Genomic DNA, 24,386 nt, shown 5'->3' with positions numbered 1-24,386 from the left:
TAATATTTACTTGGTATATGTATTAACACAAAAATAAATAAATTTAAGAGGAGAGATTAATTGAGTAGAGTATGCTGTTGTTACACTGTATGTGTATTATGTAAAAAAACTGACAGTAAATATTTACCTAACTTCCTTTTTCCTGTACACTGTTTCCTTCTTTGTTTGTATGTGATAGTTAATGTGTGAAAAAGCCCGGCTCTGTTTCACTACCACATGAGTGAGAAAAAGAAGACAGAATGATTGGCTGAGTTGTGGTGTAAGAGTCGGGCAGTGGGTGTGTTATGAAATACCACATTGATTTTGTAACTGCAGCAGCCAGAGCAGCCCTGAGAAAGCTTCAGATCCAGAGTCAGAGAAGACGAGGAGCAGAGAGGACAACAGAGACCGAGACAGAGGTCGGAGGACAAACTGGGCGTGGAGACGTCTCCTGGAAGCCAAACTCCAAATAAAGTGAACGACACTGGACTAAGGTCAATATTTTGTTTTCTGTTCAGACTAAGTTAAAGATTTCCGTACGTTTCAACTTCTGCATGCTCATTAGTTGCATCCTGATTTTTAACTTAAACATTCGGTGTAATAACAAAGATGGCATTCATCAAAACATATGTTTATAGTTTACATCCACCACCCGTATCTTTGTGTGTCTGTGTGTGTGTTTGTCTGTCTGTCATGAACCACTGGACAGAATTTAATGAAACGAAATGATTGAATGACTGAAAGCACATCTAAAACTAATTAACTATTGGAGTCAATCCAATTCAAAATCACTGCCACAACCAACTGACTTTAGAAAACACACAAATGGCTATAACTCAGTCAGTTTTGCAGATATTGAGCAAAAATTTGGTTTGGAAGTAGCTTAGAGTCATCCCCAACACATATTCCAAGAACTATCGGATCATGTGACTGTCCGTAATATCATGTGACATTGCACATATTTTTATTTTTTTGATTTCACTGAAATGGTCATGATTTTGTTGTTTTGCATTACACAATGATTTTAGTTTAAAACTCTGGCATGAAAGGCGATGGGCGATATGCATTTCGTCAAGGAATGACTTTGAACATTATTTTTTGATTTGATGTTGTGGATTTGATGCTTCAGTTTCCAGTATTTATTCTTAATTTTAACTAATGTCCCTCAAATCGAACTGATGTGCTGCGGTCAGGATTTCAGAAAACAAACAGACCCTTTGAGTGGAACTGTTCTCTAACACTCAGTGTGTTTCTTTAGTCTGGTAATACAGGTTCCACCATCACTATGTGACTGTATAAGAAGTGCTGTGAATGTTTGGTGCAGCAACAGAAAATGAAACAAAATGTTTGCTTATACAATTGCATAAAGAAAAAAAAAACAAAAGAGGCAAGAGTTTGAACTAACCCCAGAACACCCTGTGTTCTTCTGAAATACACAAAATGAATGTTTTTACAAAAACACCAATACGAATAATCAAGTTTATCAAGAGTGGCAGTAAAAGACAACCAGAGAAATTTGCATTTTCTGGGAAAATGCAGCGTGAATGCTGAGAACTGGAAGAATTTGTTTATAAAGCTGAAACTGTTAGAACAAGCAGAACACAAGTTAGAACAAGCAGAATGAAACCTGAAACAATCAAAACTGACACTAATGATCAGAGCACAAGTTCAAACAAGCGGAGAACAAGCTAAAAGAAGTAGAACTACTTGAAAAGCTAAAACAAGCAGAAGAATAGCTAAAAGCTTAAGCAAGCAGAGCAGTAAAGAAAAGCTAAAATAAGTAAACTCTAGCTAAAAACTAAAAATAGCTAACTTAACTAAAAGTTAGAATGAGCAAAACCATATCTAAAAGCTGGTTATGTTGTGTGCTCTTATTTTGAAAGGGGTGTCTCAGCGTTGGTAGCCATCTTTATGTCTATGGGTTGTATTCATTCTGCTGTAGACTGTAAGAAGGCGAGTTTATGATTAAACACAGATGAGTTCTTGTACTCCAAAGCTGTCTCGACTTTTATTATTGTGTCCCATAGGACAGGTTTGAAGCCCCCACAGCTCGCATGCTACACTAGCAAAAGAGTAGCTAAAAGCTAAAATGAGCAAAACTGTAGCTAAAAGTTACAATTGGCAAAAACATAACTAGACCAAGCAAAACAGCTGCTAAAACTATCTCAGACGTAGCTAAAAGCTAAAATTTCCCAAACAGTAGGTAAAAACTAAAGTTAGAAAAACCGTAGCTACATCTAAAATTAGCCAGGTTTCAGTTCCTGGTCTGCGGGTCTCAGATATTTTATCTCCTGAATGAGTGGGTTTGTTTATAGAGCAGCTGGTTTACATGAATGTGGTTTTCTCATTTGCTTAGTGAAGATATTCAAATCATCCCCTCTGGGCTCATCTCTGAATACGGGAATGTGCTGTTTTAATAATTCTGCGTGGCTCTGACTGCAGCCCTCGAATCTTATGGCCAGACAGGAAAGAGGAACACAGACTGGTTTGAAGCTAACACAGCAGAGATGGAACCAGTTCTAAAGCCCAAGCATACAGCTTTTTTTTTAGGTGCAACGAAAATGCATTCCAAAGGAATCTCAATGCTCTCAGAGGTCAGAAGCAAAGCTCAGAAAATGGCTTGATGCGACATTAACAACTACTGGTTCAAGCTCTCCTCCATTATGCAGGTCGCTTCTGATAAAGGTGACATCATAAGCGTGTATAAGGGAATCAAGCAGGTAACAGGTCCCTCCATCAAAAATGCTGATGCTGATGGGATAACACCTGATTTAATGAAGCTAGGGAAATTCTCCTTACTACCACATCTTGACAATTTTGGAATTGTTGGAATAAAGGTGCTGTCCCCTAAGATATGCACGATGCCAAGATTGTAAGACTATTTAAGAAGAAGGGAGACCGTTGTGATTGTAACTGCTGCAGCATCTCTCTGCTCAGTGTTGTGGGGAAGATCTTTCTTGATGTTGGGTATTGAAGTTTCCACAGTTTCCACATCCTTCCTATACAGCCCCTCTCTTTAGGTTTGCTCATATAGTAGCATTCCAGCAGTGTTGAGTTCTCTGCCCTGGTTCATGAATGTTTTGTTCCAGTAGCCTATTCTCATCAGAATGTCCTGGTTCCCCAACAACTAACGCAAACCTTGTTAATCCGGACAATGGCATGGCTTTAATTCTGTCTAATTCATGACACAATTGAGGTTGATCAAAGGTTGGCAGCCCAGGCCTTTGAACCCTGAACCCCTGATCTTCCTGCACCGAGATAACCTCCAAAGGGAGGCGTTCCATCCTAACCAGATGCCTGAATCACCTCAACTGATTCCTTTTATGTGAAGGAGCAGTGGCTCTACTCTGAGCTCCCTCCGGATGATGGAGCTCCTCACCCTATCTCTAAGGCTGAGCCCTGTGAAGGAAGCTCAGTTCAGCTGCTTGTATCCAGGATCTCGTTCTTTCAGTCATGACCATAGGTGCGGGATAGAATATAGATAGACCAGTAAATCGAGAGCTTTGCCTTTTGACTAAACTCTTTATTCACCACATCAAACTGAGGCTATGCCCTCATTACTGCAGGCTAGGCCCAGTAATGATCTGTCGATCTATTCTGCCATCAGAATACTGGGAGTCATCTCTGACCCAGAGGAATTTTATCCTTTTCTAGTTGAGAATCATGGCTTCGGACTTGGGGGAACTGGCTAACCATCCCAGTGTACACTGCAGGTTGTGGCACAAAGACGCTAACTGAACCATGTCATCTGCAAAAAGCAGAGAAAAGACCCTGAGGTTCCCAAACCAGACACCCTCCTCTCCTCGACTGCATCTTCAGATCCTGTCTATGAACACCGCATACAAGACTGACGACAAGAGACAACCCTGGCAGAGTACAATCTGCACTGAGAATGGCCAAGTTCAACAGCTGATCTGGGGCTCCCTTCCAACTTCCTGGAGTGAACTTTCTCAGGAAAGCTGAGAAGTATGATCCCTCGATATCTGGAACACATGCTTCGGTCCCTCTTTTTAAATATGGGAGCCACCAGCCCAGTCTGCCACCCCACAGGTGTTGTTCCTGCCTCCATGATCTGCATGTTTGTCACTTTTTTCTTTAAAACTAATATAAGAGGCAATTTATGTTGGCCAGATATAAAACTTTTAAAGTTCCATAATAAAACCATCCTGCAGTCTCAATTTTGTTGTATTCTTTTTTTTTTTAAATTGTTAAGCTGCTCGTTTGATTAGAGCACTGCCTTACTAGGAGGTTTCAAGCCATACACAAGAAAATAGGTTGAGATTTTCAAACACTAGAAACAGAAAATGTGTCTGTATAGCTCACTGGTCACCCAAAAACAGAATTCAGTGACACTGCACCAAACAATTTGCCTATTTTCTCACAATCTTAAGTCACCAGCACATCTCATCACTTCCGAGAATAATGTTCTCTGGTGTCTTATTCATAAATAAAACAAAACAGCACACCACCCCACATTTCTCGAGCCTGTGCACCGTTTTAGGCCTTTAAGTAAATACCGCACATTCCAGTTAATTATTTATTCATTAACATGTTGTGTGTGTTTCTATCCTTAGATGGAAGTCTACACTGTCACAGTGGCAACTGGGGCATCTGAATATTCAGGCACCAACAACTACATATTTGTGACACTGATTGGGGAGAATGGGGAGAGCGAGCGCACCCTGCTGGACAATCCCGGACTGGATTTTTGTCGAGGCGCGGTAAGAGTGTGAACAACTCTGTGTCAACCTTAAGGCACCAGCTTGTTAATCCCTTTACATTACAGATCAATTTAGCCTTAATTTTCCATTCACAATGGTTTCTCAGAACCCATGTTAAGCACAGACCAAGGTAGCCTTGATTTTTGACTACAAAATCTTCTCAGATCCCTGTAGATCACAAAGGGAATTAATTGAAAATTTTTACTCAGAACCCATGAGGTTCACAAATCAATGCAGCCTTGACTTCCCATCCACTATGTTTTTTTAGTAGCAATCTTTATCACAGAAAACAATGTAGTCTTGACTTCCTGATCCAATGTAGCTTTGACTTCCTGTACAGAGTGCTTAGTCAAGAACCTGTGGACCAAAGATCAATATAGCCTTAACTTCCTGTTAACATTGGTTTCCTAGGACCCTTGTAGATCACAGACCAGTGAAACCTATACTTCTTGTCCACCATAGTTTGTCAACACACCTAAAAATCACAGACCAACGTGGCTTTGACTTCCCATCAAAAATGGTTTTTCAAGACCCCTGTGTATCACAAAGCAATATAACCTTGGCTTCATATCTACAATAATTTTTTAAGTTCGCTGTGAATCACAGGCTAATGTAGCCTTGACTTCTATCCACAATTGTTTTTAGGTACCTCTGTGAGCCCAGACTAATATAGCCTTGAGTTTCCATCTACAATGGTTTCTCTGGATCACAGATAAATGTAGCTCTAACATCCCATGTGTAATTGTTTGTCAGAACCAGTGTAGATGGTTAGTCAGTGTAGATTACTTACTTCCCAACCACAAAGGTTTTTTAGTACCCTTCTTTATTACAAACTAATGTAGTCTTGACTTTCTGTTCACACTGGTTTCCCAGAACCCCACAGACCAATGTAATCTTTACTTCATGCCACAATGATTTCTCAGTCCCCCTTTGCCTCACACACCAATGTAGCTTTGACTTCCTGTCAACAAAGGTTTTTCAAGACCCCTGTGTATCCCAAACCAATATAACCTTGGCATCATATCTGCAATAATCTTTCAGGTTCTCTGTGAATCACAGGCTAATGTAGCCTTGAGATGATGTGGATGTTGATCATAGTGCAATGTAGCCTGGCTTTACCTCCACAGTTGTTTCTCAGTACCCCTGCAGATCACAGACCAATATAGCCTTGAGTTTCCCTCCACAGTGGTTTATCAGGACTGCTAGGGATTACTCACCAATGTAGACACGACTTCTTGTCCACAATGGTTTCTTAGTACTCCTGTGAATCATAGACCAATGTAGTCTTGACTTCTCATATCTAGTAAACATTTAAATTGTGATTAAAATGAAAATGGCTCATTATGCTTCCATTTTAAGGCGATTAGAGTATCATCTGCAAGGCTATAAAAGGAGATTTTTATGGTTCTTAGTTTTTATTTTTAAATTCCAAACCTAATTTGTTTAATTTTCTGATGACTCTGGAATTATTTTATAATGTTAAATGCCTGTGAATTCATATTTATTAATTTTATTTATGCAGTGGGTTTTGTTTCATTTTATTATTAGTGGTGTAATGGTACATATACTTGTACCTTTACGATTCTGTACAGATTTTCGAGACTGGTACAGTGAACCAGAACACAAATAGTTCAGTCACAAGTGATCACGGCGCTCACTGAGAACTGGGTGCGTGCCATATTTACCTGCATTTTGCTAACAGACATAACACGGAAGAAACAGAAGAAGATACTATCTAAATTGTCTACATCAAGCAGTATGAATGTCTGGTTCAAATAAACACAGAATCTTAAAGACCTGTTTGTTTGGTTCAAAACAGCTATGAGGAAACACTCTAGTGATAACAGACAGCTGCAGCGCAGAGACATGAGAGGTGTTTATATGGCAGGCTTTTGTGTCATGTAATAAGCTCTTTAAAAAACTAATATGGCAAGTCATTTGTATAATTATTCAATATCTCAGATATAAAGATCCCCAACTAGCACTCAGCCTGTTGAGAAGCTCGGTTTGTGTGTTTCACGTTTTATTTATTTTGTATTTTCACATAAATGTGATGTTATTCAGTTTTGTGTTGCTTTTTATTTTGTATCCAGTCCAGGTCAAAAATACTGAAGCAAACATTCCTTGGCTTTTTGTTTATTTTATGTTAGGGTTTTTTAGATTTTATTTTTGTAATATTTGCCCTGTGTTACACTGCAGATACCTTTACAGTCACAGATAAATAAATAAAAATATTTGAGTAAATGACTAATATGTGTTGATTAGGTTTTCCTGTTTCCTTTTCTGTCCTTCATCTTTCCATCAGGTGGACCAGTACAAAGTGAAAAGCCAGTCTCCTTTAGGCTCTGTGTTGTTGGTGAGGCTGGAGAAAGAGAAGTACTGGGTTGAAGATAACTGGTTCTGTTCCTATGTTCTGGTGGAATCCTCTGATGGAGGAAAAGTGCTGACTTTTCCTTGTTATCGCTGGCTGGTTGGAAACATGAAGGTAGAAATAAGAGAGGGAACGGGTAGGGGAACATTCATATTTTATGTAATTTATAACAAATCTTCTGAATTTTTATTTTCCTCTGCATGCCAACCTTTTCCATTGGACAAATGTATTTGTTATTTTCTATCTGCTGTTTTGGAAACAAATCAAAATGTAAAACTGTATCACTTGTCAGATAGACACATTTGAAATGTTATTGAGAACAGAACTTTGTCTCTTCTTCCAGCAAAGACTCTGCCGAACGATTCCTCAGCAAAACTGCTGGACCACAGGAAGGCTGAGCTGCAGGAGAGACAGAAAATCTACAGGTCACACATGACAGAAACCTTCACACAGTTCAGCTCATTCATTATTACCTGCTTCAGAAACAGAAGGGTGTCAATCTTTTGCCTATATTTGTGTGTGCGTGCATTTTTGTGTATGTCTGTTAGCAAAATATCTCATGAACCAGCAGATGTATTTTATTGAAACTCTCAGAAAGTAGTTATTTGATGTACAAATACAACTGGGTAACTTTCAGAGTTAATCCAATTTAAGATAGCCACCAAAGCCAATTGACCTTAGGAAACACAAACATGTCTTTAACTCAGTTGTCCAGATGTCCAGCTACAGTTTGATGTGGTAGTAGCTGAGAGTCATCCCCAACACGTTTGCTCATAATGTTCATTTTAAAACAGCTCCAACTTCGTCATTTCTTAACAGAAGATAATTCTAGAACTCAAGCATGGAAGACTATGATATAAATTGCTTCATTTAAATTTTTTTTAACCTTTTGTCTCCTTTCTGTTTCTCAGATGGATAACGTGGGCTAAAGGGATTCCCAGATGCATTGATGCCAAAACAGAAGCAGATTTACCCCAAGATGTCCGCTTCGACAACGAGAAAAGAAGCGACTTTGAACACTCTCTGCATTATGCGTACGTGGTGCACACTCACATGCATTCACAAACATGTCAGCAGTTATTCACCGTGATCTGAAACAGTCAAACATCTGTTTTCCATCAGTTTGATGGAGTTGTCTCTGAAAAAGCTGGCCATCACTTTTGGGAGGTCCTGGAGCGACTTGGATGACTTCAGACGGATCTTTTGGAAACTGAGAAGCCCCATAGCTGGTGAGGACGCACTATTTATTTATTATTTTGAATAAATGACTTTGAGAGGTTTTTGCCCGGAAGGATTTACATCTTATATGTGCCTGAATATTATTCGGGTTTGATCATAACAACTGAAGTTAATTCAAGATTGCCACCACAGCCAACTGACCTCTGAAAACACAAAAATGGCTGTAACCTCATCAGACTTACAGATATTGAGGTAAAGTTTGATGTGGTAGTAGCTGACAATCATTCACAACACATACTCCAAGCACTATCACGTCGAGCATTCATCTACAGTTATCCTGCGTAACATTATTTTAAATTACTCTGTTGTTATTCCACGTGTTTAAAGGATTTTAAAGTGAGTTCTATAAAAGTCAGTGTTGAGTACAGCTGTAAGGTTATCCCTGCCAGGTTTAAACATTTTAAAATGACTAGCAGCCACAGTCATAAATTAATATTAAATAACATTTTAGAAAAATGAATAAAAGTAATTAGTTACATTATTTTGATAAAGTAACTGACATAGTTACTGGATAAATGATGTAAGTTTTAGTCTTGATCAGGTCCATTTCCAAAGTAACCTTACTGACATTATATCTGGTGCTTTTTCCAGACATTAAACCTTCCCGGTTGTCTGGTGCTGACATTTTTCTTACAACCACACAAACCTTCAGTGTCTGAAACTTGACCAGTTTCTTTATTTCCAAGAATACTGCATGGAGCACTGGAAGGAGGACTGGTTCTTTGGCTACCAGTGTCTGAACGGCTCCAACCCAAGGATGATCTGCAGGTGCAAGAAGTTGCCAGAGAACTTCCCTGTCACAGCGGACATGGTTCAAAGCTCCATGGCTCCTAAAACCACGCTGGACACCGAACTCAAGGTGGACAATAGTCATTAATATGTTGGATCTAGTACCATAGTTTTAACATCTGTGAAATACATGATTCTAAACTCATATTCTCTCCTCTTGTCTCTACATCTCTTTGATCCAGGCAGGAAACATCTACCTGATCGATTACAGCATCATGGATGGGATCCCTGCCAACATAATAAAGGGTAAACCTCAATACATCGCAGCGCCATTGTGTCTCCTGTACCAACACCCCGACAATGGACTCATACCTATCGCCATCCAGGTAGGACTTTTATTCTAATTAAACCACCATAAGATATATACTATACAGCACAGAAACCTTTACTGAATAAACTGAGCATCATTGAACATCTGACAATGGCTCTTGGCCAAAACTCTCCTTGTTTCTCTTGCTTTTCTTGTATTATAAAATATATATATTTTAAAGTTCTGCCAGCTTTATTTATTCTTATCCATTTTTATCTTCCTACACACAGATAGTGTTTGCCATACTCTTTAATATTCATGTTAATAAAAATACTTGTTCTTGTTTTTATTTTTTAATGGAAGGCTTTGGTTGTGATTTTGCCTGAGTCTATATGCAGGAATGTTAAATGACGAATAAATCTGAGATCGTATAAAAAATCAAATGTTAAATAAGTATTACAATTAAAAGCCTAGAACTTCCTGAAGAAATGCCTATTGCCCATTGACTTTCATAGCAGAGTTCTAGGTTTTGATCACACTGTAGGTCTTAATGCTCAATTAGGAATTTATGCTCAGATCTTTTTGCGTGGTCTTTCAGATTATAATTTAAATGTGACCGTCATCAGACTCCAGTGAACAGTTTATGGTCCTGAGGTGACCCACATGTGGAGAAGAATACATGACAAACGTGACAAACGTGTCTCCAAACGTTAATCACACACAGACAGGCAATAACATTATCACTGACATTTGTTTATCAGCGGCTGGTGATAAATATAAAATATATTTTAAAATAATGTTGACAGAGTTATGGGTTTGTGTTTGACATCTTTGATGGAAAAATTCAAGCCCTACAAGAAAAAATATAAAATTATTAAGATACAAAGTAAGATTTTATTCTTAATCACCATTCAAAGATGATTCAGTGGGACATAAACAGCCTTCAGAGAAGGTGGGTGCTCTCAGACTCATGAAGGTTTAGGACCTGGTTTGTATTTCTCTAATAAAGTGTCTTTCTGTCTCATGCTCACTTTAAATGACTAAATGAAAACATTACAAAACTGATGATTTTTTTTATTGAGTTCACATAGTTATCATGGTTTAGTAAATTGGAGGTGAGTTAAACACACCCATATTCCTGCCCAGAGACCCACCTCTGGCCTGGCTCCTGGCTTGAGCCAGTCTGGGAGGTTTGATGTAACATTCCTGTTCTGATGCTCTGATTTGATCTTTGTCCTCAGCTGGATCCCACTCCTGGAATAAACACACCCATATTCCTGCCCAGAGACCCACCTCTGGCCTGGCTCTTGGCCAAGATGTGGGTGCGCCACTCGGAGTTCCAGATCTTCCAGCTCCTGTCCCACCTGCTCCGGACTCACCTGGTGGTGGAGGTGTTCTGCGTGGCGACTCTGAGACAGCTGCCCGCTGTGCACCCTATTTATAAGGTAAATGTCAGGCATTCTGGACAGACCTTTTAAAAGGCTCCTAATTTCTTTGTCTTCTATCAAGACAGACCTTCTGTACTCTTTTTAAGATGGTCTTGATCACTAGTTCTCTAGGCTAAAACCAACATTCTCCAGGTTTTCTGGAGTCCTTCTACCTAAATGTGAGTATTTTATGTAGTGCGTTTTAAAAATAAGTAAATGGGACAAATTCAGGACAAAAAAAAGAAGAAGTTACTTAAAAAGTCTTTCTATTAGATGAATAGAATATGAAAGTGTGCTATTTAAGAATTAAAAACTTAGCCTTCCTTGAAGGAGTACAATTCACCACTGCTTTTCATGCCATAGTTTTAAAGTAATATCATCTTATGTTGAGAAATAGGAAGTTTCAGCAGTTTTTGTCAATCCTTAATGTTAAAATAATGTTATGAGTGACCTCATGTGATCTCATGCTCAGAGTATGTGTTGTCAATGACTTTCAGCTAATACCACATCAAATTTTAACTCAATATCTGTAAAACTGACTGAGTTGTTGCCATTTTTGTCCTCACTAATGTCAATTAGCTGTGGTGGCCATCTTGAATTGGACTGACTCCAATAGATAATCTGTTGGAGATCTACATCCTATGATCACTTTCTGAAAGTTTACAGTGAATGCTAAAGTTTTAAACACAGATCTTTGTTGTGTAGTAGTCTCAGTTACTACCACACCACATTTTAGGTCAGAATCTGTAAAACTGACAGAGTTAAAGTCATTGTTGTGTTATTTAAGGTGAGCTGGCTGTGGCGGCCATCTTAAATTCGGTTGGCTACAAAAGCTAATCAGTTGTGGATATATGTTAAAGGATTACTTTCTGAGGGATTCATTAAAACATGCCCACTGAGAGTTTTTCTGTTAACAGACAGAAACAGGAACACACAGACATGGGTAAAACCATGACTGTTTGATTTCGACTTTCAGGCGATAATGAGGGAGGATTTAAACTTTGGCACAACACTGTACATGTACAATAAACTATTACATTCATGTGTGTTAGAGGTGATTTTAAACCTTCCTTTGTTTAAGTTTGATCCTTTATTTCTTCTTTGATATAAGAGCTGACGTTGCTTTGGTTTGTTGGTAGTTTGACCTCTGACCTTTCTGTGTGTTGGCTGCAGCTCCTGGCCCCTCATTTGCGCTACACACTGGAGATAAACTGCAGGGGACGCACTCAGCTGCTCTCCCCCACTGGCATCTTCAAGCGAGTACGTCTCCCTGTAGGGATGAAGGGTAGGAATGGGATTCCCACCAAGTGAAGCGGTTTAACTGATTACACTGATGTGTGTTCACAGGTTGTGTCTACGGGCGGAGATGGGCTGCTGATTCTGGCCCAGAGAGAGTACAAGGTCCTGACGTACCGCTCCCTTCAGCCCCACCTCGACTTCAGTGACAGAGGAGTTTACCAGCTCCCAAAATATTTCTACAGAGAGCACAGTCTGATGTTGTGGGAAGCAATTCACAAGTACATGATTCATTTACTCCCTGCTGAGTCAGCACCCACACCACTGTTTCCCTGTTTGTTAGGTTTTTTCCCCCATACTTTGCAATCTGATTACTTGTGCATATTTTGTAATATTTTAACAGCTCATATAGTAAAACATTCAGGTCACTGAGGATGAGTGATATGACTTTTTGTTTTTATAAGTTTCATACTTTTCGAAAATATTCACTGTAATTTACAAAAAAATGTCATTAGGATTCTTTTAAAACATTGTTCTTTTAAAAATAACTATATGTTTGTTTTCTTAGGCTACTTTTAGCTACCATCACAGTACTACTACTACTGCTACTTTTAACTTTTAGTGACCCTTCTTTTACTTTTAGCATTTATCTAGCCTTTTAATAGTTTTAGCTTTTAGCTATTGGTTTGATACTTTTAACTTTTAGCCACCATCTTGCTACTTTTAGCCTTTTGATACATTTAACTAACCTTTGGATACTTTTAGATAAAAATACTTATTTTTATTCTATAGCATTACCTTTTTTTAGCTTGTGTTTTGCTTTATTTTAACTCTGTTTTAATATTGTGCTTTTTTTTTTAATCATCTCATTTATTTGCATTTTCCTGGACAGTTTATGTGTACAGCACTTTTGTTGTGCAACTTTTGTTGTTTTTAAATGTGCTTATAAAAAAACTAACTTTGACATTTAAGTGTTTGGGCTTTTGGTTAATAAAATGTAATTTATCTAATTAACTGTAGCTCTCTTCTCAGTTTTGTCTCAGGTATGGTAAACCTGTATTACCACACAGACCACGATGTGCAGAAGGACCCGGAGCTCCAAGCCTGGTACAGAGACATTTCAGAAGAAGGTTTCACTGAGCTTCCCAGCTTTGGTAAGCCATTATTAGAATGTATTTTATCAATTTGCATAATAACAGATGTGTTTAAGTCTTATAAACAGACTGTTTTGGATGAAGGACATCTAGCCTATTGCTTCCTGTCACAGATAATGTGGCTGCAGTACGAAGGGCATCCGGTGTGAAACAATTGCCAAATCTTTCATGCAAGTTTGGTGGCTGTGGCAACCCCTGAAAAAAGGCGAAGTCGAAAGAACATTAATTTCTCTCATCAGAACTTTAGCAGCAGCATTTTGGATCAACTGAGGACTTTTTTAAAAGAGTTTTTTGGACACCCAGATAATAAAGAATTACAATAGTCAAGTTTAGATGTGATAAATGCATGGACCCATTTTTTGCATCATTTTGAGACAAGTTGTTTCTAATTTTCGTGATTTTAGCAGTTGGAAAAAAGCAGTCCTGATCCAAACTAACACCAAGGTTCTTTATATTAGAACTGGAGGCCGAATTACTGCCATCCAGAGGGAGTGAAAGGCTGCAAAGTTTGTTCCTAAGATGTTCAGGTCCAAAAACCACAACAAGTATCCTGAAGCTAGTATACACACAAGCCAGGAGATTCATTAGTAACTTTCAGCAGTGCTGTTTCTGTGCTATGATGAGCTCAAACCCTGACTGAAACTCCTCAAATTATTTCTGTCCAGATGTTCACACAATTTATTTGTAACTGTTTTCTCAAGAATTTTCTAGATGAATGGGAGATTGGATATAGGTCAAAAATTGGGCAGAACTTCTGAATCAAAATCAGGTTTCTAAAGTAAATATTTAATCATAGCAACCTTAAAGCTCCGTGGTACATAACCCTTCACTAAAGGCAGAATAAACACGTCCAAATTGGGAATGTTAAGTAATGGAAACCCCTTTTTGAACAGTCTGGGCTGTGGTCTGTATAAAATTAACTATTCTGTATAATTTTGGATGTTTCAGGTCTGCCAAGTAAACTAAGTGGCAGAGAAGAACTCTCCACCCTGTTAGCTGTGGCCATTTTCACCAGCACAGCTCAGCATGCTGCAACCAACAACGGACAGGTACTCAACACTTACTGAGTCATGTTGCAGTGTGGTTTCAAGCAGAAAGCTTCAGTCTTTGTGTTGATGGACTGAAACTCCATAGTTGTGTAAATGAACACTCACTGACTCGCATGTTAGTGCTGTTCTACTAAGGCAGCTTCAGTCTTTGAAACTCCACAGTTTTAGGAATGATCACAATGAAGAAGATGCTGCTCTCTCCACTGTTTCCAACAAAACCTGTGTTGTCTTCAGTTTGACTGGTGTGCCTGGGTCCCCAACACCCCCTGTACCATGAGACTCCCCCCACCGTCAGATAAAGATGCTATCACCATGGAGATGATCATGGCCACCCTGCCTGATGTCAGCCAGTCCTGCGTGCAGATGGCCATCACGTGGCATCTGGGGCGAGCTCAGCCAGACGCAGTGAGTCCATGTCTTTAGTTCCCGAGCCAGGGTCACTCTGCAGAGGCTGCTGAAAGACTTGAGAACCTCAGTTAAACACAATATGTGGCTTTGACCACTGGAATAAAAATACACTGGAAAGACCAATCACAGCACAGTCTATGCTAATACCTTTGTCTCCTGTTTTTACAATATGCATGATATATGTTTATATAATTGAAATTAACGCTATTTTTATACATTTTTGGAATGGTATTTTTCAACATTATTTTAATTCTTGGTCAAAAATCCAACCGTTAACCAGACCAGAGCTGGCTCTTGGTATGGGCCATATAGGAGGTTGCCTAAGGGGCAGGAGGGGGCATTGCTGCAGGTCCTCAAAAAACAGTAATAATTTGCAGCCCTGACTGACACCCTTTCCTCATGCTCCGAGTCATCAGCGTGGCTAGCGTTGTGGCCCAGCCCTATAATCTGACTGTCCCAGGCAGTGCTACCCTGTTATAGACATCCATTTTGTTCGCCTACTTTTTGTCAAGCAGGTTCACGGGGCAGCTGGAGCCTATCTCCTGTGTGAGAGGTGGGGTAGACCCTGGACAGGACTCAAGTCCATCACAGGGCCCCTTACAGAAGGACTTATTTATGTTTAAATGCAAGTTAATGCACCATTTCCAGCACTGCTGTTCATCTCCCCTCCAACACTTCAGCCGCAGGTGAAACTGGGCAGAGAAAGGACAAGATTAGCATGGTTTATCGATGGATTTAAAGTCTATTGAATAAACGGTGACACGTGAGACGTATAAAAATGCATGTAAGAAAAACAAAAACTGGTTTGCCTGGCTGTTGTTTTTAGAGGCTAACACGGTCAAAGGATTTGAAGGCTAAAGGCAGAAAAACTTTGTGTGACATGAACCACTAACAAAGCAAGAATAACGAAGAGGATTAGGGCCACACACAATTATTTTTTTCCAGAATTTTTTTTTTAACCATGGCCCTAATCCTCTTCCGTGCGAGAGAACAGAACTGCAAACAGCAGAAACCTCAGCTCCATGCAGACGGACCATGTCAGCTTGAGGTTTGTCATTAGTTTTGAGCCATTTCTGTATTATTTTTACCACATTTCTGATCATAATACAGAATGATGTTGCCATGTTAAAATGGATTGCAGTTTACAAAGACAATGTAAAAGTTGTAATATCACCAAATGCAAAGACTGACAAATTTAATAGTTTCAGTTATAAGGTTACGTATAGGAATAACTTATTCCTTTCAACTTTTTCAACTAACTGAAACAATTCCTTCTATGAAGTCCTGCAGATATTTGGGACTTTCTTTTTTAAACAATCTAAGCTGACAGAGATGGTTAAGGACTTGGTCTATAAACTGTAGAAGAAGTGTTGAGCTTGCTTCCTGTTTTGTTCTACCCAGATTCCTTTGGGCCAGTACACGCAGGACCACTTCACTGAGGCCCAGGCGCTCGAGATAATCGAGGAGTTCAGAGAGAAGCTGAAGGAGATCGAGGAGCACATCCTGAACCAGAACGCAGGCCTGGATCTGCAGTACCTGTTCCTTCTGCCCAGCCGTGTAGAAAACAGCATCACTATTTAGAAACGTCGCCTCTCTTCCCTGTAGAACATCAGCGACATGTCTGAGGCCGTACAGTAACATCAAACTTCAGGTTTCTTTTAGGTTTGGTATACTCAGCATTTTTAGCAGTGAATTTGTGCAAATGAAATTAGAACCTACATGAGGAGGTTGAACAACCTGACATCATGTAAAAACAACATCAGACAGCAGAAAAAGTTTGTTTTCTTAAACTTTGGTTTCAGTGTGTGCGGTTGGATGAACTGATTTCATATTTTATGCTTTAAGCATCTATCACGATATTTCTAACTGAAAACCTCAAATTTCTACATGAATGACATTATTCTGTAAATACTGAATCATGGTGGATGGATGTAATACTTCTGCTAATCTGATCCCAACTCCCACTTCACTGTGGCTCCACTGATAAAACACTGGGTTGCAAAAGTATTCACCGTCTTTGTGTTATTTCTGCCCTGTTGCCTTACACTTCCTTGTAAAGAAGTGTTGAATATAAATTTAAATTTAAATAGATTTTAATTGAATTAGAAGGAATGAAGCAACACAAAATCCTCTTAATAACAAAACAGAGCCCCATTAAATTCATTATTCCATTACTCAGAGGAATGCATATCACCCGCCACCTTTCATGCTAGAGATTTGAACTCAGATCATGATGAGAAATGATGGAGGTGTAGCCATCTTGGACAAACCTTTATGTGATGTGCCATCTCATTCAGTGTTGGGGTAGCACTCAGAGTATGTGTTGTGAATGACTATCAGCTACTATCACACCAACTTTTTGCTCAGTATCTGTAAATATGAAAGAATTATAGCCATTTTTGCTTTGGCTTATATAGTGGTGGCCACCTTGAATTCACCTACAGTACATTATGAAATGCCAGTTAGTAGTGGTGTAAGCAAAGAGGAAGGTCGAACAGGAGATATATGGATGCAGTTAGGGAGGACATGGACGTAGTTGGAGTGAGGACAGAGGACACAGAAGACAGAGTTAGATGGAGGAGGAGGACTCGCTGTGGTGACCCCTGAAAAGGGAGCAGCTGTTTTTCTGCATACAAGATGCTTCTAACTGAATATAAGTGAATACTTTTGAAATCCACTGAACACCTGAAATGATAGCTGTTGCAGCCATAACATTATGACCACCACAATAGGCCACAAACTTCTGCTGTGAATTGGAACCAGAACCAGCATCTCAGATGGGTTTTTGGCTGAAACTGTACTGTGAATCTAATAAACCTGTTAAAGTGCATTCTTTTTCTTTACTACATTTAAGATTTTCATTTAATTTTTTTAAACTAATTATATTAACAAATCCTGATGTGTGTGAGATTTTCAATAAAAATAAACTGAGCTAAATGACTTCACTGCGTGATTTTTCTCTACATTCATCTTCTACCACTTATCCATGGTCGGGTCACAGAGGTTAGTAGGTCCAGGAGATAAACCCAGACATCCCTCTCACCAGCAAAACTCCCCAGCTCTTCCTGAGGGATCCCAAGGTGTTCCCTCAGGGTCTAAATTGTCCCTAGGTGTAAGTGAGAGTGTGAATGGTTGTTTGTCTCATTTGTCTCTATGCGTCCCTGTGTTGGACTGGAGACCTGTCCAGGGTGTATGCTGTCTCCCGCACAGTGACTGCTGGAAACAGGCGCCAGCTCGACTGTGACCTGGAAAGAAAAAAAGCGGGTAAAAGAAATGAATAGATGGAATATAAAATATATTTTAAGTTCATATCTGAAGCACTTATTGTACAGATGGACTGTATTCTTTATCATATAAAATGTGAGGTACTATATTTTATATAAAGTCTGGAATGATATTCATTTATAAATGATTTACAGCACTTAGCAGTGTTGCCTCTTAACCCTCCTGTGGCCTTCGGGTCAAATTGACCCAAAGTTACAAGGGCTTCTCTACTCTTTTCTCTCTCTTTTGTGGGATTCAGGAGGGTTAAAAAGAAGGTCCTGGGTTCAAATCTCAGCCGTTTTTTTTTCTGTGTGGCATTTACACGATCTCCCTGTACATATGTGGTTTCGCTCAAGGTTGGAGCAGCTCTGTTCCATTCATTCTGAGATATTGCTTTTGAAAACTTTATTCCTCTTTTTTTCTGGATGTAAATCACTTTTTTTTGGATGATTACTTCCTCTGGTATCGGATGGTGTGCAGCTGGAAGGATTTTTACTGAAGTCTTTTTACTTTTGGACATTTTGTTATGATCCATGACAACAAGTGTTAAATGTGAAGAATCCTGAACTCCAGTCATGGCCAAAACCAAGCAGAGCGCCCATATATCCACTGGAGGTAAAGCTCCCAGGAAGCAGCTAACCACCAAAGCTTTCTGCAGGAGCGTCCCGACCACCGGCAGAGTGAAGAAGCCTCATCCCTACAGGCCCGGGACCGTGGCTCTCAGGGAGATCCACCGATACCAGAAGTCCACCTAGCTGCTCATCCAGAAGCTGCCCTTCTAGCACCTGGTCCAGAAGATCGGCCCGGACTTCAAGACCGACCTGAGCTTCCAGAGCTCGGCCATCATGGCTCCACAGGAGGCCAGCGAGGCTTACCTGGTGGGACTCTTTGAGGACACCAGGACCGAGGACAAATTGGGACAGACCGCTACAAGAGACCCTTCCTGCCCACAGCCATCAACTCTTTAATAAAACCAGGATTATGAGCTACAACAACATTTAATTTCCCTTTGGGATTAATAAAGTATTTTTAAATTGAACTGAATTGAATTTTCTCTGAGAAAACCACACATGCACAGGGAGATCAGCCCTCAGACCAAAACATGCAAATGAGCTTAACTGGAGATTTTACGTTGATCCTGTGTTTGTGGAGGTCTGTGATCGTCTCCGTGTGTCTCTGATGGACTGCTGACTCATTCAGGTGTCAGTTAGTTGCTCTGGAGCAGACAGGTGTGTGTGTGTTAACACACTGCCAAGGCAGAAAGACACCAGCAATGACTTTAGAGAAGCAACTGTTGCTGCCCATCAATCTAGGAAGGGTCATAGGTCATTTCTAAACTATTTGGACTCCATCATCCTACAGAGAAAAAGATTATTCAGAGGTGGAAAACATTTAAGACAGCTGCCAGTCTTCTCAGGAATGGGCGACTAGGCAAATTCACCCCAAGGTCAGACCGCGCAATGCTCAGAAAAATGAGCTCCATCTCAGACTCTTAAGGCTTCATTTAGCAGGTTAAAAGGTCAAAGGTCATGACAGGAGAATTAGTAAGAGACTGAACAAGCATGCCTTGTTTTACAGTGTTGCAGGAGAAATCCTCCTCTCTGAAAACAACATGACTTTCTTTTTCCTCCAACTATAGCTAAATAACTGAAAGTGAATAATAAATGTTTTTGATCGTATGGTAGTAACACACAGAGCAGAGGGACCAAAATATGTTGTTCCACAGCCTTGTTGTCATTTATAGATTTATTTACTTTGTATTTTAAACATTTTCTCACGAAAACAAAACCAGTCCTCAGGACAAGCAAACAGGCAATAATTTAAGGCACTTGAGGTGGACGATACTCCGAAGGTCGAGGGTTCAATCCCCAGACCCTGCAACGTGCTCAAGCATACCACAGATATTCCTCATTGCACAGATATATTTTGGTTTTCAGTGGTTACAGTCTTTGAGTCCTGTCCATTTTTTCCCCCATAGAGGTCCTATAGTACGGAGCAGGCACAGCTTATTCAGGATGTCTGTCACGACCATACCAATTTACTTATAAAGCACTTAAAAACATCAACAAGGCCAACCAAAGTGCTATACAATAAAACAAACAAGCACAAGACAAAGGATAAAAAAAAACTACAAAGAAGTAAAAAATGTCAAACATCTAAAAACAGATAAAAGTACAATGAGATCATGGTCAATATCTCACACTGGGTTGAAGTGAAAGTGTGTTTTTTTTAAATGAGATTTAATAAAACATGAAAGTTTGAACTTTGTTCTAGTGACACATTTCACCACCTTACTCCAAGTGTTAGCTCTCATTATAGGGCACTAGATCAAATGTACTGATCAATATTTAGATTACTTCATTTATTCCCCTTATAGTTCATCAGATCTCAGCACTTAAGGGCAGAATCCATTTAATTCTAATCATAATAAGTTACCAATAAAGAGACCAAATATACCATTTAAGATTATATTACAAAAATAAACTACACCAAAATTAAATAAAATCACAAACTATTCAAATCAACAAAAAAATTTAATAAATTTAACACTGTTTTATAAAGTAATAATAATAAATTTGGGGAATAATATTTTGAGTTGGGTAATTATTATGAATATGATTTAGAAGATGTTTATTAAATGATGATTTAACAATAATACTCTAAAGGAAGAATAAAACCTTTTAGGATTTGAAATAAGTCGTTGATTTTAAGTTTGTTTAAAGCAGAAGGCTCTTTCAACAGGATGTGTTGAATAAAAACTAAATGTGTTAAGAATTTTGACAGTTTAGGTTAGAACGGTGTTTAGAAACCTGCCAGATTGTCAGATTAATCAAGGAATATAAGATTGGAAATGAAGATTGTTTTACCAGCTTGCATCAGCTTAAAGATTGCTAAGTAGACCTAAAATGTTCCTTTCATGTCATCCCCAGGATCAGGCCTCTTACTGGATCAAAAGCTGAGGCGGCTGGTATCAACTCCGTCTGTGTGGGTGAGCCACTGAAGGCTGATCAGACCTGGGCAGGACAGGAGGAAGGTCTTAGGACTCACTGGGGTCCAGGTCAGCATTTCATCCAAGATTACCTGGATTGAGGTAATGTCTTCAAGCAATCAGCTGATGCAGCCAGAGTCAGGCGACATGCAAGCTGGAGCGATTCTTTACGGGACTTATCTCTGCAAAGATACAAAAGTTTGTTTCTCAACAATGTTAAGTTTCTCTTTTTTCTTTCTTTACTTTCTCATGTCTGCTGGAGGTACAAAAACCAATCTAAGCAAAAACATTGTTTTTAAACTCAGGTTAAAAAAATATAATGAAAACGAGACGAGGGTAAAGCCATCACCTGACGGACAGATAAATGAGCTGATAACTCAACACAAACTGAGCTGCAGATCGCCTGCCAAGGATTTTTCTTTTCAGTTTGTAATCAAAGCAAAGTTTGATAACATGGCTAGACACCCAGACTGCTGTTGCCGCAGCAACCTTGGTGTCTGAACAGACGGGTTATCTCATCCTATTCAAAGTTGTGTTACAGTGCAGTACAGTCTCCTGTAAAAAAAAAAAATGAAATAAAGTTTGGTAAACCATTTGACTGATTTTCTTGTTAGATAAAGGCACATATAAAAATTATAAACATTCATTTGTCAGATTTAAATTAAAAAAAAAAAATCACAGTCAAGAAAACAGATTTCATTTAGTGCATTATCTTTTCTTTAAAAGCCTTAGGAGAATGTGTAAACATTATCTGTTTTTACTAGTTATTTGTCCCAGAGTGCAGCCTCAGTGGATTGCATGGAGTGCATTAAAACAATTAGGAATCAATCAGATCAAGACAAAAGGGTGACTTTAGTTCAGAGAACATGAAGAGAAGGGCCTCCCTACTGCTACACATTAGTGTTATAGATAATCCTTGATTTTAATGAAACATTTTAGGTCTTCAGGAACTTAAAAACCCAGTGATTGATTGAATGCCTTCAGACTGAAGGAGGTTTTGTAAATTAGCAGATTTGTTCCAACATACGCTCTCCATGTAGTTTGTGGAGAGCGTAGAGGTGTCATTGTGGAGACCAAATTGTTTTTTTAAGGGTTTAAAAGGCTCATAATCCCACGTTAGTCTAATCTGTTGTGAGCTCAGACTCCAGTCAGACACAGCTGCAGTTGAGGAAGTCTTTGTGTGAGCTGGTGATGACTCTGACTCTCTGATTGGTCAGTTTCTGCAGGTCAGAGATCAGCTGGAGCAGACGAGGACTTGGTTTGTTGACGACCCAGCTTGGGTCATTAGGGTCAGGTCGATGGAATGAATCCAAGATTTCCAAAGTGTGAAGATGCTGAAGCTCATGCAGACTCAAAAAGTCATTATCTGGCACGTGGAGATGTCTGAAAGCAGAAAAAAGGAAACAAACTAAGCTTTCTACGGAAACCATTTCCCATATTTTTTTTCCCCGCAACAAAAAGTCATCAATCAAGTTTGACTCACCTGATGGCCAGAGTTTGCAGGTGAGGAAACAGTTGTGGGAGGAGTCCGACCAGGTTGGAGGAGGAGCTCCAGGGCTCCAGATGCAGGTGCTGCAGGTGAGGAGCTCTGGAAGACACCACCTGCAGGTCTTCAGGCTGAAGATCCACACACAGAGTCAGGCTGAGGAGGGACGCTGGAAGGAAGTTTACGTATGCTGCCAGAGGATGTCCTCCTGAGGACGCATGATGTCACGGAATCAGATGGCGTTAATGTGAACAAGTCGTCTGGTTAAAATACTATTTAAGACATTTAAATTAGAATTTACCAAGAGCTTGAGTTTTTGTCACAGCATGTGGACTTGGTAGACCTCAAACTTTGTCTTTTTGCCATGATACACAAATTTAAGCTAAAACTGTAATAACTTTAACACAAAACACTGTTCTCTGATCTGTTTGACCAATACAGCTCCAAACTGTGTCAGATAACAGATAAAGTTGGCATTACTTGGTTGTAAAAACTGAGACTTTCCGCAAAAGAGCGTGGTCTAAGAGGCAAGGCAAACTTTGATCTTGATAATATGAGTCTGCACCTAAAGACCCAGGAATAATCTTTGACCAAAGCTAGTTGTATGTAAAATACACAAAATTTGAGGACATGACAACATAACTAAACAGCACCCCCTAGAAATGTTCCAACAACCTTTTCTAATTCCTTTGCTTTGGTGTACAAGTGTGAAATGTTGTACATTTATTAACTTCACCAAAGATAAAAAAAATAACAAGGTTCTTGCACTATTGTGAAACAAACAGGAAGTGGGCCTTTTTGAATTCAGGTCATTTTTGGCCATTTGCAACCTCCACATTTTAAGCAACTTCTAGAGATTTTGAAATATCAGCTTCAAACTTGGTCAATATGCTATTAAGAGATGGTGGAGTACAAGTTATAAAAGCTTGAGCTTTTGTCATAGCATGAGGGTGTTGCTACATCTTAAACTTTGGGGATTTGTCATTAAACACAAGTCCAGTGAAACTGCAAGCAGTTATAAGAGAGGTCCAAGTCCTCCCAGCAGATGGACTCTAATGGTCGATACATTTTTCCAATTGCCCAATCCTACCTCAGAATTAAAATTTAAGAGTAGACTTACAAAAGTCAGGACAGAAACAAAAATTAAAAGCTTACCATGCACATTGAGGCTGGCAAGTTTTGGCAAAGATGTTAGCCATGTTTGCAGGTGGCAGGTGGGTCCAGGCACAGAGTAAAGGTGAAAGACGGACAAGCTGTGGAGGTTGGCCAAAGGTTTCAGAACGTCCTGCGTTACCACGGCATCATAGTTGAGCAGCTGCAGGTCAGAGAGCTGAAGAGAGGCTTCACCAGCTGCAGGAGAGACACGACATGTTTGCTCTGTTCTCAATCAGGCTTTATTCTGTCATTTTTATCATCTGTGTCGCTGTGTGTTAGTAAAATATCTCCAGAGCCACTAGACGGAATTTAGTGAAACACTCAGAAAGTAATGATTGGGTGTATAGAAATGGCTATAGCTCAGTCAGTTTTACAGATATTTAGCTATAATTTGGTGTGGTACAAGCTGAGAGCTCTGAGCTTTAACAGATCACACATTATGGGATTTTCAAGGTTTAACCAAAACTGCGACAACTGTCATTTCTCAACATAATAGGATCTTTGTTTATAACTCTGGCATGAAAGGCAGCAGGTGATATGAATTATTTCAGGAAATGCTAGGTGTTAAATTTAAAATTAAAGCTCATCACTCAGTTGTGATGGCAGAACATGATTTTAGTGGACTTTGCCTTCAGTGTTTTCAAAATCTGCACAGTACTAATATTTGACACAGAGGGCGAGTGAACACTATACTTCAGGTCCACTCACTTAATCTGAGCAACATACAACCTGTCAACTCACTGCATCTGATCAACCTGTCAGCTCACTGCATCTGATCAACACGTCAACTCACTGCATCTGATCAACGCGTCAACTCACTGCATCTGATCAACACGTCAACTCACTGCATCTGATCAACGCGTCAACTC

At 39.4% G+C, this 24,386-nt stretch overlaps 2 protein-coding genes across 3 annotated transcripts in view; one reads left to right on the top strand and one right to left on the bottom strand.

Annotated features, from left to right (window-relative positions):
* The first annotated feature begins 295 nt into the window (after positions 1-295).
* alox12 (arachidonate 12-lipoxygenase) lies at positions 296-17,564 on the top strand. 2 transcript variants are annotated; one of them, XM_017426982.3, is made up of 15 exons: positions 296-473; positions 4,554-4,700; positions 7,006-7,207; positions 7,415-7,496; positions 7,983-8,105; positions 8,194-8,300; positions 8,997-9,169; positions 9,282-9,425; positions 10,591-10,794; positions 11,950-12,036; positions 12,124-12,293; positions 13,045-13,166; positions 14,115-14,215; positions 14,450-14,620; positions 16,025-16,204. In XM_017426982.3, the coding sequence occupies exons 2-15, from the start codon at positions 4,554-4,556 to the stop codon at positions 16,202-16,204; spliced, it is 2,013 nt and encodes a 670-aa protein (XP_017282471.1). In that variant the 5' UTR covers positions 296-473. The 2 variants fall into 2 exon arrangements, with proteins under 2 accessions (XP_017282471.1, XP_037832613.1); XM_037976685.1 differs by lacking the exon at positions 296-473 and having other exon boundaries at positions 16,025-17,564.
* Positions 17,565-19,615: 2,051 nt separating this feature from the next.
* The window catches only part of LOC108242271, a 9,705-nt gene continuing 4,934 nt past the window's right edge, over positions 19,616-24,386 (bottom strand). The window contains exons 2-4 of the mRNA XM_017427016.3: positions 23,518-23,712; positions 22,360-22,570; positions 19,616-22,259 (exon numbers count right to left, since the gene is read on the bottom strand). Coding sequence (XP_017282505.2) covers positions 22,025-22,259; positions 22,360-22,570; positions 23,518-23,712 — 641 coding nt within the window. The 3' untranslated portion in view covers positions 19,616-22,024. The remainder of the gene's footprint in view (positions 22,260-22,359; positions 22,571-23,517; positions 23,713-24,386) is intronic.

This window comes from Kryptolebias marmoratus, linkage group LG7, assembly GCF_001649575.2.
Source record: "Kryptolebias marmoratus isolate JLee-2015 linkage group LG7, ASM164957v2, whole genome shotgun sequence".
Lineage (NCBI taxonomy): Eukaryota > Metazoa > Chordata > Actinopteri > Cyprinodontiformes > Rivulidae > Kryptolebias > Kryptolebias marmoratus.
Note: the sequence above shows the minus strand (reverse complement) of the source record. Positions and strands in the feature narration are given on the sequence as shown.